This window comes from Stegastes partitus, unplaced genomic scaffold, assembly GCF_000690725.1.
Source record: "Stegastes partitus isolate 25-593 unplaced genomic scaffold, Stegastes_partitus-1.0.2 Scaffold1598, whole genome shotgun sequence".
NCBI lineage: Eukaryota > Metazoa > Chordata > Actinopteri > Pomacentridae > Stegastes > Stegastes partitus.
Window position 1 is genome coordinate 41,060 of NW_007579329.1, and position 20,085 is coordinate 61,144.

The following is a 20,085-nucleotide window of genomic DNA, read 5'->3' on the forward strand; positions in this document are numbered from 1 at the left end:
TCTGACCACTCATCCTATTACGTTTTCCTAAAGGTGTCCCCATTTAGTTTGAACTGTGCACGCATCAAAGAGGATCCGCACACACTCACACATGAGCAAGCTAGCGATGCAGTTCACAGCACACACAGACCTTAAGGTTGGTCTCTCCATCGAGGCTGGCTGTGGTGATGTGACAGGTGCCATCTGCACGATCTGACGACAGCAACACCAGGTCAGCTGGGAACGTCTCATCTTTAGCCACACGAACAATGTCTCCCACCTACATGGACAGGCAGAAACACACACATTTTGGTCAAAACTGTTCAAAAGTTATGCAATATTTTAGTTGGATAGTCTACCTAATGTTTAGATAAGAAGCTTATTCACCCTTACAATTTCATTGGGTGAAAAGATTCATATCACAAAATATAATATATTTAAATTCCAAGTCTCCCAAGTCTTCAATGTCTTACAGCCAGATTAATATTAGAGACATTAGTCCTGTTGCTGAAAATCCTCTTTTCTATTTTTAGAAAAGGCTAACACTACCCTAAATACCACTGGCAAGGACAAGAATGTTCTATTGATATTTACAATTTAGGTTTCCATATATTCCAATTGATTCTTTGAGTAATTGAACAGGATCAACACTTCATTTGTTACTGACATTTTTTTGAAAGTTGTCTAATTAGATGTTGTCTATGAGTAACAAGTTAAACATTTCAGCACTGTGACTTTACTTAGACTCCACTGGCATTCAGCTGTCAAACTTCCAATGACACACAGCAACCCTGTATACCTTATGCTATTTCACTGGTGTTGACAGCAAGTCCCCTGGCTTTGACAAGATAAACAATATCAAGTGTGCTTGACAAGCTTGAGAGGTTCACTGTTTACCGTTTCAGTAAAGGGCATATGTCATTTAGGCAGAGGAGGTTTGGCTCCAGACATACTAGTTACAGTGTCTGAGAAGCATGATCTCAGAGGATTTGTGTGCACTATAATGTCCCGAGACACAGGCGCACCATGGCAGCTGAAACATCGCATTAATGAGAGGAGAGGTAATAGCACGTTCTGTTCACGCTAAAGGTGCATTGCAAGTAAGCAAAACAGCTGACAAATGACTAAATTCTGTATAACAGTGATCTTCATGAAGAATATTATCCAACAAGGGCTACAACGAATGCATGTCAACATCAAATAAGTATGCCATTTGCTTTATTAATAAAGTCGTTATTTTGTCTAACAAATTGTGTAAATAGTGAACTGTTCTCATTACTAAATGACCATATTGGTGTCTTCAACTTTCTCGTTCATTCCACATCAATAAGAAGCATTTGTCTTTTTTGCTTGATAAAAGTATTTTCAAACTAGTCTATTATTTCACTTATTGTTTCCACTACTTGGCAAGAACAGGCAATACTAATGATTAATGGTTTTAATGTCATAAAATAAGACCAGGACAAACCCATAATCATCACACAACCACCAGAACTGGACAACTACAGTCGTAGAGTCACTGTAAACCACAGTGCCTGTGGAACAAATGCAGCAGCTACTTCTATCAGTCAACCAAATGTAAGAAGATGTACATCACATCACTGTTTAGATGTTTTATTTTACTATTTTGAACCAGTCAAAAAGTAAAATATTGCGAAACAGACTTCTATTTGTGAGCAAGCACACCATCACGTAAAGTTAATATGTAGAAAGGCCATTTAAAGGTTGTTTTAAAGGTAATAGGATGGCTGGTGCCACTGAGATTGCACACATGGAAAATATGGGGAAAAATCCTAAAAAGTGGCATTTGTAATTACATGCCTTTTTGCAACAGATGCATCAGTTACATTTGTGCTCCACACTACCATAAACGCCTCAGTTTGTTTCAAATCTTATTTAAGAAACAGTCCTCCTTTCATTGACAGCATTAGATGCGTCTATACAGTGCAGATTCAATGAAATGCCACTAGCATGAGGAATTTAACAGCCAAGCTTTAAGTTAGTCATGTGGGTTAGCTATGAGTTGCAGAGAGCTATTTTTAGATACTTTAAACTACAAGATTTTTCCATTAACAGTGTACTTCAGAGTAAATCTCTGTGCTGGAAGAACTGCCACAGCAAAGTTGCTTTCCACTTCAGCTTTTGTGATCTTACCCTGATATTCTTAGATCTTGTCTGGACCAGGCTTCCACTGCGAACCACAAACACTGGAGCCCCATTCACCTCATTGTCCGCCTTGTGTCGCAACCAGTCCTCATAGCCCTATGAAGAAATGCATTCAATAGCCATTCACATGATGCAAATGACTGCTGGTTAGTATGTTATTTACTGACATGGTTACATGGTTTAAGTTATTCCAAACACACCTCTTTACTCTCATCTCTCTGATTCAATACTTTTTGAAATGAGGTGAATACTGAACTAAGATGCAAAGATTTAAGTTTTACAGTAACCTGATGTGCCAGATGGTTTGTTACACAGGACCATCTGAGAAGCTGTCCTTGGAAAATGGAAAGGGCAGGCCTTTAAAAAAAAATACTTGGCAGGGGATTGGATGTTTATCACCATCTATCACAGGGTAATTCACATCTATAACATGCCCACAGCTGCCAGTTTGTCCTCATAGGATGTTGACTGGCCCAACAAACTGGCCACAAATGTATACAGTGGCTGTCAAGACAGATTCTCTTGTGATCATGATCTTGTGACAATCCAGCCTCAGAAGACAAGTTTCACTATGACTACAATGTATCTTTAATGATAATGCATGTATGTCAGTTCTCTATTTTCAGGTCAACAACGAGGAAGCTGTCATGTGCTTGTGTTCTCACCTGTTTTATGGCAGTTACTGTGATCACAAAGAAGAGAGGCAGACCGCTGGTGACTGGGGAAGTTGGGGTGTCTATCATTAACTGGAAAGAAAAATACAGAAGTGCAGAGACATCAACTAATTAGAACTGCAGTGGGGAGAAAAAAACACCAGAGTCAAAGTGGGTGTGACCTGAAAACTAGCGAACTAAAAAGACAGAGAGAAGTTGCAGCTGATGTGTCAAACAGGAAATCCTCATAACTTCCCTCAAAGGTTAACTGTCAGATTAGAACTAGTACACTCACACACTTGTACTTCTATCTTTGTGAGGCAGGTCATTGCCATAATGCACTCCTTAGCCCTTTAACCATCACAACCAAATACCTAACCCCAACCATTACTTTACCATCAGACAGCCCTTTGAAGGCACATCAGAGAGTGAGGACCAGTCAACATGTCCTCACTTTCCACAGATGTCTTTACACCGCAGGCCTAAAACTCACATTGGTCCTCACAAAACAGATATACAAAGACACACAGACATTAAAAGCTTCAAAGCCAACACTGAGTGAAGCAGACGTGTCACAGTTTTCTCAGCCTCACTTTAATCAGTGAAAAACCCTTTGTTTATACAGTTTCGGTTTACACATTGTTTTCCTGCAGTTTTCCGAAAACCGAAAGCCAAGACATTCCTCTTTCCAAATGTTTAAAAACAATTTCCAATCTTTAAGGGCTGATTTATAGTTGAGCCACTTTTTTATTTTTTTTAAATTTTTTTAAGAATGATTTATTTTGACAATTTGCCTTTACTGGACAGCTGACAGTACAGAGATATGACATGCAATAAAGGTACCCAGCTGGACTCAGAACGGGGACTCTGTGGTTACATGTATGTGGGTTTATGGTGTCACTCAGGAAGCAGGAGCTCATGTAAAAGATTTGTTACAGACTAGCTTATTTTGGTTTAGCGAAACACAGAATCTGAATGTACTATAATGCATCTTCTTAGAGTTTCAGCCATTACTTCCTGGATAACATTTCAAAATTTCATTATTAACTAGAACTGCATCTGCTTCTTGGTAGTAGATGCTGAAAAGAGAACATCAGTAAATTGCATTGTGGGAATTCACAAACTCTAAGATTCACACACACAGTTTAGTTGCTGTAGACAACTGAATCCTATAACACACATCAAAAATCACATACCAGGTTATGCGATTGCTACCTTTCATATTAGGATATTTGACTTTTGTTCTACAATTGTAATTTTTTAACATTTGACAACAAATTTCCTCTCACTTAGGAAGGCTGAAGTGCAAATTAAATGTAACGAGAGTTTCTGATCACTGCTGCTATGGTGCACTGCTTTTATGAGTAGGCCCCCATTTTGTTTGTTCTCATATTGTAAGCAAATGATGCAAAGCACATCCCTGCCAATTGTACAACACTGTTGCACTGATCTACAGGTGGCTGCAATGGGGCCAAGAAAAAAAACACAAAAACCGCAATGCTCCAGCAAAGACAGGAAGGCTGCTATAAATGCAGGCTTCAAACAAAGAAAAATCTGCTGGCAAACAATACATGAGGAAGAAAACACTCAGCATTGTTTAAAAGAAAACCCCTCCGGGTAAATAAGACATGACAAGACAAAGATGTATCTGAACATTTTAAAAAACAGTAACAACCGACAATTAAACAACAAGAACTGACATAAAATATAACAAGACTAAGTCTATTCTTGATATGGTAAAGGAAACAACAATTCTAAGGGCATTTTCAAAAGGTTTACTTGGCAATCAGAGAACACGTTCATAATATCAAGATTAAAAGAGGCTCTTTTTTCTGTGATTTGAGACTAAGCTGACTTCAGCTTCACTGACAAGTTGAGTGGGTGAAAAGAAGAAAGTCCTTTTAGACAGAGCTAAGTCGATTGCTTTGGCTTCACTACACAGTCCCAAATAAATCAGGAGGCTGGAAATTTGAAAGCCAAATCCTGCTTCAGCACAGGATGACTGATGCATAGTGAAAGCCTAACTCTTCGGGGGAGCTGTGAAGACACACGTATTACTAAATGTGTGGGTGTAATGTTTTAATACAGAGGCAGACCTGCCTCTCTTCTGGTCCCTCGAAGTCGATGACTCACTCACTCACTCACGCACGCACAAACAGACGCGCACACACATTTGTATTTAGGGCAAGAAAACTGAGGTCACACTCAACTTGTCACCATGTGACTGAGGAGAACATGCAACCTGAAACAAGGAAATGTTTGTGTATTACTGAGTATTATTACCTGTACAAGGAAGATAATGAGAAAATAGAAGTTCGCTATCCTCCTGAATTGCTCAAACAGATTCTTGGGGACAAAATTCCAAATCGTGTACTGAAAAAGAAAGAAAAAAACAACACTTAGGATTTGCAGAAACAGGACAATGGCTAAGTAAAGGTTATTTAAGGAGTATATCAGCATGTTTCAAAAATTTATATCAAGGCTGTTTGCAACCTCTTGAAAGACAGCTAGTGTGGCAATCAGAAAAAATATAAGTTGATACACACATTTGACAATAAAACTAGCCCATTTCATATTGACAGTTTTCAAACTAGTGTAAAAAAGGTTTCAGTACAGTGGACACAAAAACACATATTGTATCTGCATGGTTGATGAAAATAGGACATCAAATTAAAATAGTACGAAAGCAAAACATTTCTCTCTTCTTGTCCGTAAAGGTTTTATCTTGTTCATATTCATTGCAGTTGCTTTTATGTCAGCATTGCTCACTGGTAGCTCCAAATACGTGCGGTTACGACAGCGTTCTCCAAACAAGTTGCTCTTAATTTACTCAATAAACAGGGAGTTTAAACAATTTTCTTTTACTCTATTAAGGTAAAAGTCACCACGTTAGTACAGAAGAACCCTGAAATCAAACTGTTTTCATTATGGGGGGAAAAAAATCAAGCGTTCAAATCAATTTTTCACTAATACGGGTGCATTAACTGTCCTGTCAATCATTTAATCAACTGCTTAATCAATGACGAGCATCACAGCTGGTGGCGGGAAGCAGCCTCTCTGGATTCTTGTCCTTTTGTTCACTCAGTTTTCCAACTGACCTATTAATCCTCTCACCAACACAAAAGTTCTACTGAGCTGGTCCTATTATCAACAAATCATGCACAAGCTTATCTCTGTCTCACCACACCAGAGCTCCAGACTAATGCATTTAACAGTGATCATGCTGGTGCCACAAATCAGCATATGAGTTTAGTGTTTCTGTAGATGACACCCTCTTTTTAGCCACCGTTGCTGTCACTGCACAAGCAAAATGTCAGGGTTCATAGCTTTATATCGAAGAAGTGTTTCATTAAAACACCTCATCCAGAAATAAATCTTTTTTACAATTGTGGCTTAAACGTTCAAAGTTTCAATGTGGTGCTTTTGCAGTGATGACACAGAGTAGAACCGCGGCGGACATGCGAAAAACAAAGATCTGAAGATTCATGACCGCAAGCAAAACATTTTCTAAAACAGAACTTCTACATTCTTGTGTCACAATCATGACACGTTTCCTCATTCTGGGTCATCTATCGTCAAAGCCTACAGTAATACCATCATGAAGGAAATTACAGTGCTGGCTCAAACATCTTTTGGTACCTTGGATGAGATGATTCTGTTGTCAGCAAAGCGTTGTGGTATGTAGTGGCCATGCTGGGGGAAACGGTTTGCTACATAAACCGTTCTGGTCTCACTCTGATGAGGGGGGTCAAAGCCCTGAGGAAAGAGAGAAGACAGACAAAAGGAGACAACAGGTTATTTCCATAACTCTTATTATGTCCCTTATAGTAGTAAGCTCAGTTGTTTTTTTCTCTTTATGCTTTTTCGTAAGTGGAATACAAGTTTGCTTTTTTTCTTTCATCCATCCATTTCATCAGGGCTGGAGTCCATCCAAGCTGACATTAGGGAGATGTGGAATGCATCCCGGACTGGCCACCAGTCCATCACAGGACTAACACAGAGTCAGACATCCATGCACACTCACAGCCAATTTAGAATCACCAATTAACCTACTACGCACGTTTTTGGACTGTGGAAGTGAGCCAGAACACCCGAAGAACCCAAGCAGCCACAGGAAACCAAGCAAACTCCATAAAGAAAGGCCCCAGCAAAGCTCAAAACAACAATCCTCTTGCTATGAGGTACCAGTGTTAAAAACTGCACCACAAAGTATATTTTATATAAGACATATCTTAATACGTACGGCAGTACTATTTCAAGGAAAAGGTGCTTATGAATATCCCAAATCAATAAATCATACAAATCACTTCTCAAAGAAAAACGTCCAAGATTCTCTTCTTCTTACATTTAAATTTTTTTTTTTTTTTTTTTTTTTAACTTTTTTTGCTTTTTAAACCAGAGAGGGCAGTTTGAATATTTCACCTCACCTCACTAAAACTTCTGAATCAGAACAGTTAAATTAGAAGGTAAATATAAATATTACTGAATAACGGTAATAAACTGTATGTTATAAATTTAATATCTCTTTATGAAATTGCACTAATTAGAGACTCTGTCACAGCCTTTAGACAGCAAGAACAAACAAGTAAAAAACAATAAATAGGCTTAACAAACTTTCAAAATATTTTAATCTTGTCAACTACATGAAAAACACAAATAACTGAAGGGAAATAACAATTCATTTTTCAGTGGAAGACTAGTCATATTTAAAACATAAAGATGTCAGACTAAATCGTAACTATAGGCAGGTAACTGACAGAGCCAACAGAATGCCACATAAAGACCTTATTTTAAAGCCAAAGTCACTTAATATTGTTGACTGGGCAGAAGTGTGACTAACTGCCGAAAGTATAGGCTACACTAAAATCCGCCTGGGGCATCATCTTTCATTCAGTCTTGAATTTATTTGTGAGCACCAGGACTTTATTAAATAAGAGTTTATGTTGCTATGCATTCATTAAACTTTTTTTTGTGTCAAATTTATGATCAAGAATGACAGAAATTCAATTGTAATGGTACCAGCTACTAAATTTCTGGTACTGTGACATACTTGTTCCAAAGTGAAAGACAGAAAGAGAAGCAATACCAGACACTATACTAGTCCTACATCATGCAAGTTCTGATTACGGCATAATTTTTACAGGTCAAGACGGAGAACACAGTACACATCTCTTGCTCAACGACTACAACTCCCCGTTTCCATTTAAGTGCAATTTTCTGAGTAACCAGCCAGATTAAAAGATGAGCTTGTTTAAAGCACGGTTTACGCATTAAGACAACTTTATCTGGTCATTTTAACACATTGTCATGGTAGGTGGAACCATGACAATTGTGAATTTCCCACTCCCACTATGTCTTTCTAATTATAATGGAAAATGGGTGTGGTCTAAGATAGTTTAATCACATTTGTTTAACACTGGTTTATATTATTAGGCAATTTCTGTCATTTTTCATCACCACATGCTGGGATGTATTTTTCATCAGGTTTCAGCTCAAACATTATCTGACAGTGTCTTTTGGGTAACACCCTTCTTCTATACTGAGAAGGCTAAAGCCACAGCTTACAATCATTTGCAAATGCTATGACGTAGGTTTAACAAACACACACACAGGCACGCACATGCATACACACACGCACAGAGGAATGTATCCGGGCCACGTCTCTCCCTCCCACACAGATTCGACCCTGTTCAGGGCCATCTTCTGCTACTGTCATGTTACTTTAAAGATAAATGCGCCACACGTAATGCTAAGAGTCACAAATTCATATCACTTTCTTTCTTGAACACATGCAATATACTTTACATTGTCGTATTTAACAAAGCAGCAATAGCTAGGAGGTCTTCTTTTTAATCTCTTACAGATACTGTAATCCTAAAGTACAAAAATCACATCATCAGTCTTTCATTTTCAGGGTACCATAAGCACTCTGTATACAAACAGTGTCCTTGCTGTCTCTGGCATTGAGTCAGTGATCCACTTGTAGAAATGAAAACAATATGTTGAGGATTTTCTATTTGTGTTGATCCATTCCTTTCCATTTTGCTCACAGCTTTCTACAAATGGTCCAAATGAGATATTGCTCTCAGTTTTCTACATTTATATTTATCTTAGTCTGATGGTTTCCTTGGCTCCAAGCTAACAGAGATTAGACAAAAAGTGGCCACAGAGTAGAGTAGGAAAAACAGCCAAATGCATGTTTAAATTAACTTCCACCCTCTAAATGTTTAGTCACAGATTCCATAAAGTACATCTGATTCATTATTTCTTTTCACCAAACACTTTTATACGTAACAGTACTGACTGCAAGTATTCTGGGTAAAAAAAATATATCTTGGACTTCTATGATGAAACATTCATGGCAAAACATGTTAAAATTAAAGCAAATTCAACTGTTTGTTACATTTGACCACTACATTATTAGAATAGAAACCACATATTCAAACATACACGGTACGTACTAGAAACTAGTCTCTCCAGCATACTGACCCAGTCAGTCATGACCGACAACAACAATTCAATACAGCTGTAATGTTTTGCAAAGGATCTGAACATGAAAACCATGAAAACCTTTTAAACCAACATCCTGCATCAGATTAAGATGAAAATACAGCACAGCAGAGGCAGCTTAATGTCACCCTTTATAACTTGAGCTGCTGAAGGCAGGGAGAACATGCATGACACTACTACTGTTTTTAAACACAGATTACTAGATGGTTCCCATAATGCAGTTAAACTTCAACAGACATTAAGTAAAACAGGATTTTGCATAAACAAATATAAACCAGTACATCAAGGTACTAAGGAGCCAGGAAGTAAAGGCTGAAATCCAGAAATCCCCACATCTAGCAATACAATTGTTGAGTCAGTGGCATTGATCAATGAGTCCGATAGCCTATGGTAATCTTGTACTTTAGGACAGGAAACATCTTACTTAATGCACCTTTACATGATTGCTGTAAGGGATTGCTGCTGGAGGAGACTTCTTATTCACCACCCGTTTTTTTAGACAGTCTAAGGAGTCCTTGCTCAGCACCACATCAATCATCAAACAGTAAAGTTGCTTAATCATTAATATCTCTTCACACAGTAACTCAAGCTAGCCTAATGGCAGACTGAGTACACACAGCGTCCTGTGTAACAGCAAGAAAGCAGCCTTGGTAAAAACAAGGGAAGCACCTTATTCAATGCTTCTGTAAGCACCCCACTGCAGCTTTTATACAGTCAATGCTTTAGAGTTAAGCTAATGACACTTTATACTTAAAAGGTCTTACTCTTTATACAGTTTCTGGATCACCCTGTTGAATTAGCAAGTCAACTATCAAAGAAAACAGAAGTGCACAAGACTGATAACATCCGGGGTCATTTAAAGTTAATAGAGCTTCAGCAACAAGAAAAGAGCTGGCTGATATATCAGGATGTTCCTAATGGTTAATACCACCTCTGCTATTTAGTCTATGGCCTCTTATCACTAGCAGCAAAGATAAGCAGTGTTAGAATGATCAGACGGTCGAAAGTCTAATGAAACTGTAACAATTCTCAAATGCTTCAATGTAACACACCAAATGACAATGTGACTTGGTGGTAATAAATGTTGGGAGTAAATAAGTAAGGAGTCAAGTCAATCCTGTCTCAAACTCCATACACGTACACAAAAGTCATGGCTTGGTATGTACCTTGATTTTGGGTCATGTTTCAGTTTCTGTTCAACACTAAAGAAAAATAAACTAGAGACACACAAACAACAACATTGTGTCATGTCTAAAACTAATAAAAACTGCTCAGAGTTTGCCCCGTTTTCCCGGCTAACCCGAACAGCATGCTAAGGCTGACAGACAACCTTTGGCGCACTGCCTAAACATTTACAATCTGTGCGGTTCTGCAGAAATAAGTACAAGTCTGACTGGAGTTGCTTGACTTAATTGACAATCATGATTATTTTAAACAATACTGTGATCATTATTATTCATTTTTTTAGGGGCAAAACATTTTTATTGAATAAACAGAACTCTGCTAGCACTTCCATGTTTTGCTACATTCTTGCCAATGTGTAAACCTCAGCAAGTCTTCCCACAGTTACTGTAGGCAACTTAAACAACATTGTGACCAGACCTTACTTTGATCAGAGTAAAATAGTGCTCTAGTGTAAAATTTACTACACAAGCTGCTATTATGCAGAGTTCTCTATGTGCAGGGCTTTTCATGAGCAGAGGACACATTTTAAACATTAATACTGTAGTCAATCATATGCATTTAACTGTGATCATAATTAATGTTTATTTAACCGCAAACAGTAAGCGTTTAAACCAGAGTACACATACTTTAGCACCCACACTAACAACTGATTTCTATACTAAATGATAACAAAAACAGATACACCTCGTTCTCACATCAGGATTATCTTTGGAATGCATGTTTAATGCTACTTTCTGTTAATACAATTGATGTCATTAATACGGAAAAGTCAGCAGTTAAGACTAGTGACTGTTCTGTTGGTCCACAATATCTTAGTTACTCCAAGCAAATGAGTCTTGCTTCCCTCTAATGCCAATAAAAAGACAACTGCCTGCTACAGACAGAGCTGTAACAGGTAGCCTAATTAACAATCCATGCCTTAAATGTTTGAGGAAGAAAAACATGAGCACTGTACAAACATGCAGTAGATGGACCACACTGCTAATTCCCAAGGCAGGAAAACCATCACTAAACTCTACATGCGTTAGATGAATACATCACTTATTACACACACAGTCTAAGCAGCACCAGACCATCATCATCTAGATCTGTGACTATATATTAACGCTTAAAATACTAATTATTTTCAGTATTGATTAAACCAGGAATTATTTTCTCTTCATTATTTTTACCGATTGTCAGAAAATAGACAAAAAACACAAACACTATACTTTGCTAGTCCAAGGTGAAATCTCCATATTTTTTATGTCTGTCTAAAATCAAACGATATTCAGTTTACTGTCATATAAGATAAAGTAGACAAGTAGACAGATACAACTGGTAGCAGACTAGTTGAAGGGCCAGTATGTAAGATTTAGGGAGATGTTTTTATTCGTGTAAAATTGCAGAGTTGCTTCCTCAAGCAAGGAAGTTGAAGTATCTTGGGATCTTGTTCACGAGTGATGGGAAAATGGAGCGCGAGGTGGACAGGTGGCTCGGTGCGGTGTCAGCAGTAATGCAGTAATACATCCCAACCCTCACCTATGGTCACGAGCTTTGGGTCATGACTGAAAGAACAAGATTGCGGATACAAGCGGCCAAAATGAGCTTCCTCCGTAGGGTGGCTAAGCTCAGCCTTAGAGATAGGGTGAGGAGCTTGGACATCCAGAGGGAGCTCAGAGTAGAGCCGCTGCTCCTTCGCGTTGAAAGGAACCAGTTGAGGTGGTATGGACACTTGATTCGGATGCCTCCAGAGAGGCTTCCTCTGGAGGTCTTCCGAACACGTCCACCTGGGAGGAGACCCCAGGGCAGACCCAGAACCCGCTGGAGGGATTATATCTCTCGGCTGGCCTGGGAACACCTAGGGATCCTCCAGGAAGAGCTGGAAAGCATCGCCGGAGGTAGGGAAGTCTGGAATGGCCTGCTCTGCCTGCTGCCCCCGTGACCCGACCCCGGATAAGTGGAAGAAAATGGATGGCTGGATGGATGGATGGATGGATGGAAGGATGGATGGATTTTTAGTTGGATGTAAGCAATGACCACACTGGTTACAAACTTAAAGGACAAAGATAAGATAGCAATAAAAATAAACGGTAAACGTACAGTATTGCAAAAATTACAATGCAGTTGTAAATGCTCTGTGCAGCTGGATTCAAACCCCATATTGTGTCCACTGACTCTGGTGCCCTCATCAATTTGAAGGCCGACAGGTAATTACTCCCTGCACAAGGCCTACAAGTCCCACAGTGCCTTGGGGCAATGGCAACACATTACAACCAAGGCAATGCACAGAGTCGTGTTATAGACCAAGAGGCATTTAATCAAATCCGATAAACTAAGTGGAAATGGAAAAAGGCAGGGAGGTGGCTGCATAAAAAACAGGCACCAAAGACAAAGAAACCGCAACACAAAGATGAAGACACAGAGAGCAACGGACTGACTGTAATCAGATCTAGTGGATGCTGCTTTTGGTTGTATGACTGATGATAAACGGCCATAATAACATGACCATGGACATGCTAAACCAATATCTATCAACCTGTGCCATGGACTCATGAAATGCATAGGCTGGAGCTGAGCTGCCGATGGACAAAAGAACGATTTTATCAATGTTGGCATAGAATTATCACATAAAAGTGTATGACATCCTGGTGGCTCAACAGGTTAAGACACATAGTATACACATACATAAAGCTATAGGTGTAGGTCATTCCAATCATGAACAAAATTAAGCAAGCAATGACACAAAACCTGACGGAGATACAGGCAATGCATCAAATTGAGCATCGAGTAGACTCTTCTTTCACAAGTACATCATCACAGCTTGGTGATGCAGTTGGAAGCAATTCTTTTCTCTTACTGCACTGAAGCTATGGATATTTATAGTCCCAGAGCTAGCTTTGTGGCAGAAGACTTACATGTGCAAAGTATCCTTTTAGGAATTTACAGTCAAAACACTAACAATAATATCACTGAAATTATGAAAAGTACTATGTGAATTTGGTAGATTTTTGCACTTCAATGGACCTCTATAAGTGTATAAATCGCATGCAAAAATAAAATCACCGTAGACAGAATTCTTAAGAATTCTGAAAAGTTAGTAAAGTATAATATTCAGAAAAATGAACTGAGAAGTCTAATTTGAATCTGTAAGATGACGCATTCCTGCAAATTGGTGGAAGAGAATAGAAATTATATAAAATGTAAATTGAACACTTTACAAATAACATGGGTGTTCAGAGTATACTATTTACTTCATAAAAAATGGTGATCCACATAGAAATTTCAAAGGAATTCCATGATTTCTTTGTAAATGTGGGACCAAACAGAAGAAAAGATACTATGAAACCAACAAATATGAAAGATATTGGAGAGTTTGAGGACAGCAATACATTTGCTATGTTTTGCAGAACTGCAAAATAATTTCAATAGACATTAGGGCTGTACCATAATGGCCAAAATGACACTGATGATTGTTTAGATCAACAATGAAATCACAACATTTCAATCACAATTATTTGTCGATTTTAAGAACAAAACATTTTTACTGCACTTTCACATTTAAAAGAGCACTGCTTTTACTTTCACACTGTGCTACATACCAGCTGGTGACCAAATCGTTGCATCAAAATAAGAAACAAAACAAGGTCATATTTTTTCAGTGCATCTCCTAAAAGTAACTTTTCACCCTCCCCCTAAAAAAAAACATCAGCAGAGAGGTTTTCATTTTCACAACATAGTGAGGCACTATAAAGAGTCTGGACAACACATTGGGCAAGGACAGAGACAGTGAGGTACTGGTGGCAATGTTTTTCTTCTTGGCTGTCGTGCATTTATCACACTACAGTTTGATGTGTTCTCTCAGGTACTTAAACAAGTTAGTTTTGTTGCTATGTGGCAAAGACATAAGTCTCATACACTCCTTGCAAAGGATGTGTTTTTGTTCAACATCACTTGCCCAAAATCCAAAATACTTCCCAGACAATAGATGATGATCCTTTTTGACTGACTGGCCCATCACCATCAGCTCCAGATATCAGATTTTTGTTTTGCCTGTCTGCTTGCTGCTGTAAATTACTCTTCTATTTTGAACTGCAGCTGCAACATCCAGGAAATCTGTGCACAGGCTGCTGCTGCAGGGGTGCGTGCGCAGCAGCATGACGGCTCCACAAAAGTAAAGCCAAAACATTTCAAATGCTCCTGTGTGACTGGCTGTCAGTTTGGCAAACAGTCGGTTTGTCATGCAGTGGAGTTTTCAATAAACATGGCTTCCAATTGTGCATTATAATCAAAATTCATATTCAATTAATGGTGCAGCCATAATGGATATAGCTAAGATATCTAAGAGGAAAAGGTCCACAGATTGCAATGAAACTGGCATGACTTTACAGAGACAAATCAGTTTCATTGAAGCTTTAACAGAGCAATAGTCAATATTATGTTAAAGCTAATCTTTCTGATGTGTTGGTATTATTGAAACTCCACTGACACTCCAGAGTGTGACCAAAATTCTGACAAATGTGACTCAATCTTACATTAGACCATGTACTTTCCCACTTTTAAAACTACACAAGACTAAAGAAAAGAAGAAAACAATCTGCACACCTTGTGTGTTTAAAGGTGAGGTGATGAATATAACTTCACCTTTGGCATCGGACTCATTCTAGTGCTTCTATTTCATAATGCGCACTGATCTTAAGTATTCCATGTTTTACTGAGTTTACCTAGCTGACTGTTAACATGTAGTGAATTACTGTGAAAGAGCTTCTTATGTGTTTTAGTCCACATAGGTGGTTAATAACTATTATCAGCTTCATAGCTGTTCCTGACTGATCAGAACTTCGATCATTAAGAATCACTGAACCTTATTCAGAATTTCTTTTATTTATTTATTGACACTTTCACTGTAATAGTTAATTTAATGTTTTACTGGACACATAAAATATATTTCAGAAAAATGAACAGCTATTTTAAGGGGGAACCTATGTTCAATTTCATGTCTTATCTAGCCTACATATTGGTTGTAAATAAAAAACCTGTGCCAAAAAAAAACTTTAAAATAACGAAACTTGTCACTTGGTTCAACTCGTGAATCTACTGAATCAAAAACTTCTAGTTATCACTCGCTGTGAAAAGCAAAATATACATTAAGATAATGAATTTATGAAGCCTATAAACATCTGTGCGCTGTATATGGAAATGCAGTGCTTTCAGTGCACTCATCACGTTGCTACCACCACCACTGTTTGCCAGCACTTTCCAAAGGAGCTCATCTAATGAGGATGTCACTTGTCTATACAATCAGTGCAGTTCTTAATGTATTTTCTCGTCAAATATTTTGCCAATTTGTGTCAAGCACTGAAGATGAATCACATGTACACATTTATTCTTATAGAGCATAAGAGGCAGGACTGATATAAGCAGAGAGGGAAGTTTCTCTATCATCGTGCTCGATGTTTTGAAATGTAGGCTAGTGGTCATAAAAAACTACCCACAGCGAGCTGCAGTAAAAAAGTACCACATACCAGTGCAACCAATGACAAAAGTTAGTTTAAACTCTTGGTTCTGTGTATAGCTATGGTATAAACTGCGCAGTTAAAGGAATCCACCAGAAAGTTGAGGCTTTGAATCAGTTGAGGAGTCTTGTTTCGGTTCAGATTCTTTCAGTCGAGTATTTGTCCAACGTTTATTTACATGACAACATAAGCATCACTGTGGTCAACTGATGAAAGAAGCTGATACCTGAGGTGAAGTGATACTCAGGTCACAGGGCCAGTGTTTCGCTTTAAAAAAAGTAGCCTTGTGGGCACCCTGTTTGTGACGTAGGTCCACTGTTGTGGGAAGTAAGCCACTAGTGCGCAATGTAACCAGCAAGAAGCTGCAACGACTGTGAAATCCATGTAGAGGTGATAAAGTTACTGTAGTCAGCAAAGTGTCTACACAGGTCTTATTTTCAGTCAAATAGCTACCCAAGTATATTGTGTTTGCTGCTCTTAAAGAAGGAAAACACAGGCGTGGTTCATGCAGCATTACAATGGTGTCTCTCTCTGCCTCACTTATATCACTGCAAAGTTGGTCCTGACAATGGCAATGCATGAATGTGGTTTTATTTGTTTATATTTTATTCATTTTAACAGCATTTAAAGTGAAATCAAAAACTGGCAAAAAGTGCTTGATTTCAACAGTAATATGTGTGTACTGCCTCATTATTCCAACAAACCTATATGGTAGCCTGACATTATGCCTGACCAGCCCCACGCTAGCTTAGATAAATTTAAATAAGGTAAAGTGTTGTATATATTTAGGATATACATCATAGCTTTGGCTTTAACGTATACCATCCATCCATTATCTATACACCACTTAATCCTCACTAGGGCTGGAGCCTATCCCAGCTGACTCAGAGTGAAGGCCGGGGACACCCTGGACAGGTCGCCAGTCTATCGCAGGGCCACACTTAGAGACAGACAACCAAGCATTCACATTCACACCTACAGACAATTTAGAATCACCAATTAACCTCAACATGTTTTTGGACTGTGTGGGAGGAAGCCGGAGAACCCGGAGAGAACCCACGCTGCACGGGGAGAACATGCAAACTCCACGCAGAAAGATTCCGCCTAATTTTCTTTTGCTTGATTTTACTTTTAAGTGCATTATATCATCAGCTGTACTTTATGGGTAGGCATTTTCTACTGCCTGTAGATATACACAAGTATGGCCTACTCATGTATGGGTTTTTGTTTACTGTGTATTAACTATTAATATTTTCTTTATTTCATGTTGTTGTTCATTTGCCAGGTCACACATGTAAACAACAATAATAATAACAATAATAATAGAGAATCATCAGCAGTAACACACTTTGGAATCTGTGATTCTCCACAAATATATAGGTCCATGATGGTGTAAATGTAGCAGTATTAGAATGTCAGCACTGTTTATAGAGGAAGACTCACATTAAAGCCTGTCACACTGACAATTAGTTCCCGTCCTCCTTTCCATGCCACCAGAGAGAAACTGATAAACAATATGAGAGTGAATAACAGCATTATCTTCCAGCTGATATCAAGGTCAGACGAATGCCTTTTCACAAACTTTTTCATTAGGCCACTTGTATTAAGATGCATTTTAATTACACTTTTAATTAACTGGGCAGGTCATTTACATGGGATGGGTTAAATGAGCTGAGCTATCGCAAATTAGGAGGAGGCTACCATTTCTAAATGGACACAAACCCTCTGTGGTGCTCTTAAAAAGTCATGGCCAAAATTAATCTCTACAAGGAGGGGGAAAAAAAACCTTTTGAACAGACTGTTTAACCTGCAGCTCAGCCAGAGTCAAAGAGTTTATTAAGTGTCAGTGTCACCCAACCCTGGGTGCAGGGAGTGACGAGGACATGAGAGTGCAAAAACACCTTAAAACCGAATTAACTCTATGGCCACGGTGACATCCTACATTTAACTGTTCGTGACTAATCTCATTACATGCACTCATTCATACACGGGCACGCCCCCCCTCCTCACAGGCTGACAGACCACCTCTACCAGTCACACCACTCTCATTTCCTGCAAACTGAAAGTCAATGCAGATTTTTATCCAAACACTACAAACATAAACTATCAACACCAACAACAAAAAAAAATCCTATTATCATAACCACAACCATTTCATCACTGCAGCATCCCTCGAGTACATTCAAAACTCAGTCTACATCCTGCGTTAGTCACTGCCTGTTCTGGCAACGTTAAACATCTGAATCAAGCAGGACTTGTTTCCCTAACACTCACCATTATTGTGGCTTAACTGTTCAACTGATGCCTTCGTCTGTCAATGCGTCACCGCACAGTCATGTTTGTAGGCAAACAACAGGTGATTACAGCAAAAACAGGATGCTCTCTGCGCATATAATCAATCGCAGACGTTAATTTTCATCCAGTGCATTCAGAGTTGCAGCAGGTAATGAATAAGCGCTGAAACAACAACGCTCCGATCCGGAGGTATCGGCAAAGTTAAAACAACACAGGCTTAACGTTAGATATTACCCTCGGCAGCCGAAGCAAATATCTAACCACCAATTAAAATAAGTTTGCTTGCTCTCTTGCCACAAACAAAAAAGTCGATATGACAAAACAACTTCGAGTAGCGTTAACGAAGCGGTGCTAGCAAAGCTTTTTAACTTTGCCAAGTTTTAGCCAGCTAGCTAGTGTTGACTTAGTGAACTTTCAGGTGCATTTCACGACGAGAAACCATTCAACAGTAGTTAAAGGGCTAACAAACTTCAAATGAAACTCAAATTTAAACACAGCTCTTGCCTGTTGTTAAGGTCTGAACCAGTTTGCTTTGTTACCCACCGCCTGCTAATTAACTAAAGCTAGCTGGGAAGGTAACTGTTAGCCAACACAACCTATACCTGACTGTCATCAAGACGAGACACACTGCGATGTTTTGGACACATCGGCAACAGCTAATTGGCTAGGTTAGCTCGCTATTTTCTCCAACAAATAAAAGTTCAAACAGCTTTCAATGAGCCGAGCCGTGTATTGGTTTGGGTGGCTGTTGTGTCCAAGTAAAGGAGGCTAGCGGTTTGAGAAAGGTAGGAGAGCAGTTTTACCAGCTGCTGTCGTATCCACCGTAGCATCCTTGCAGAATACGCTCGAAGTAGCCAGCACAGTCGCTAGCCCAGTGCTAGCAACTAGCTACTCCAACAAAACGGTCCCGGAACATAAATATTTCCCCCCAGAGGCAGCCGTCCTCGGTCGCATTACGCGGCACACTCACACAGTGCACCGGTGCAGAAAAGTACGTGCAATCTTTCCCATTCCGCGGCGATGTCAGACAAATGGTTTCTGGTAAAAGTGACAGACGGCTGGCCGCGGAGTCCCAGCGAGCTATGCTACTACATCTCTGCTCTGCCACGATCACTTTCCCTCTGCCAGCACACACACAGCTCTGTGCGGATACTGATGCTCTGTGACGGCCTCACAACGCCCCCTGCCGGTCCGCACTCACACTGATAGATAGATAGATAGATAGATAGATAGATAGATAGATAGATAGATAGATAGATAGATAGATAGATAGATAGATAGATAGATAGATTTGTTGTTGGGCTAAGGGATGCATTTTTTAAAAAATTTAAATCTGCTATTAATTTAAATGTGGGTCATGACAATTACAGATGGCAGAAATGGCAAATGAAATACATAAATGTACAAAATTTCAATTGCAGTATCAGCCTTCATCTGTGATTTATGTAGGCTACAGTGAATGACTTAACTGTGAGCAAAACCAAAAGTAACCAAGTGTCCTCACAGCTCCAGTTTCACTGTATAACAACTAGATTGTGGTAATTTACTAGGTATGCACGATATATCGACCACATCGGTATCGGCCGATATAAATATGTTTTTCCCCATATATCGGTATTGGTCCGATGAACAAATTTAGCCGATGTGGAAAAACCAATGATTGTCTAAAATTAGCGCCTTTATCTCTACATTTGATATTGCTGCTATTTCACAGATGTTTTTACCTAAATGGTCCTGGACTTGAATGTTAAAATGATAAAACATGTTTAAATAAGTTTTACTTTTGTTACGTAATAAAGAAG

The 20,085-nt window shown here is 38.9% G+C and overlaps 1 protein-coding gene across 2 annotated transcripts in view; it reads right to left on the minus strand.

Annotated features, from left to right (window-relative positions):
- atp11b (ATPase phospholipid transporting 11B) overlaps positions 1–19,396 on the minus strand; it is a 59,854-nt gene extending 40,458 nt beyond the window's left edge. For both annotated transcript variants that reach the window (XM_008300855.1, XM_008300854.1), the window contains exons 1-6: positions 19,087–19,396; positions 6,438–6,554; positions 5,082–5,171; positions 2,811–2,891; positions 2,134–2,241; positions 131–259 (exon numbers count right to left, since the gene is read on the minus strand). In XM_008300855.1, the coding sequence (XP_008299077.1) occupies positions 131–259; positions 2,134–2,241; positions 2,811–2,891; positions 5,082–5,171; positions 6,438–6,554; positions 19,087–19,113 (552 nt within the window). In that variant the 5' untranslated portion in view covers positions 19,114–19,396. The remainder of the gene's footprint in view (positions 1–130; positions 260–2,133; positions 2,242–2,810; positions 2,892–5,081; positions 5,172–6,437; positions 6,555–19,086) is intronic.
- Between the last annotated feature and the right edge of the window lie 689 nt (positions 19,397–20,085).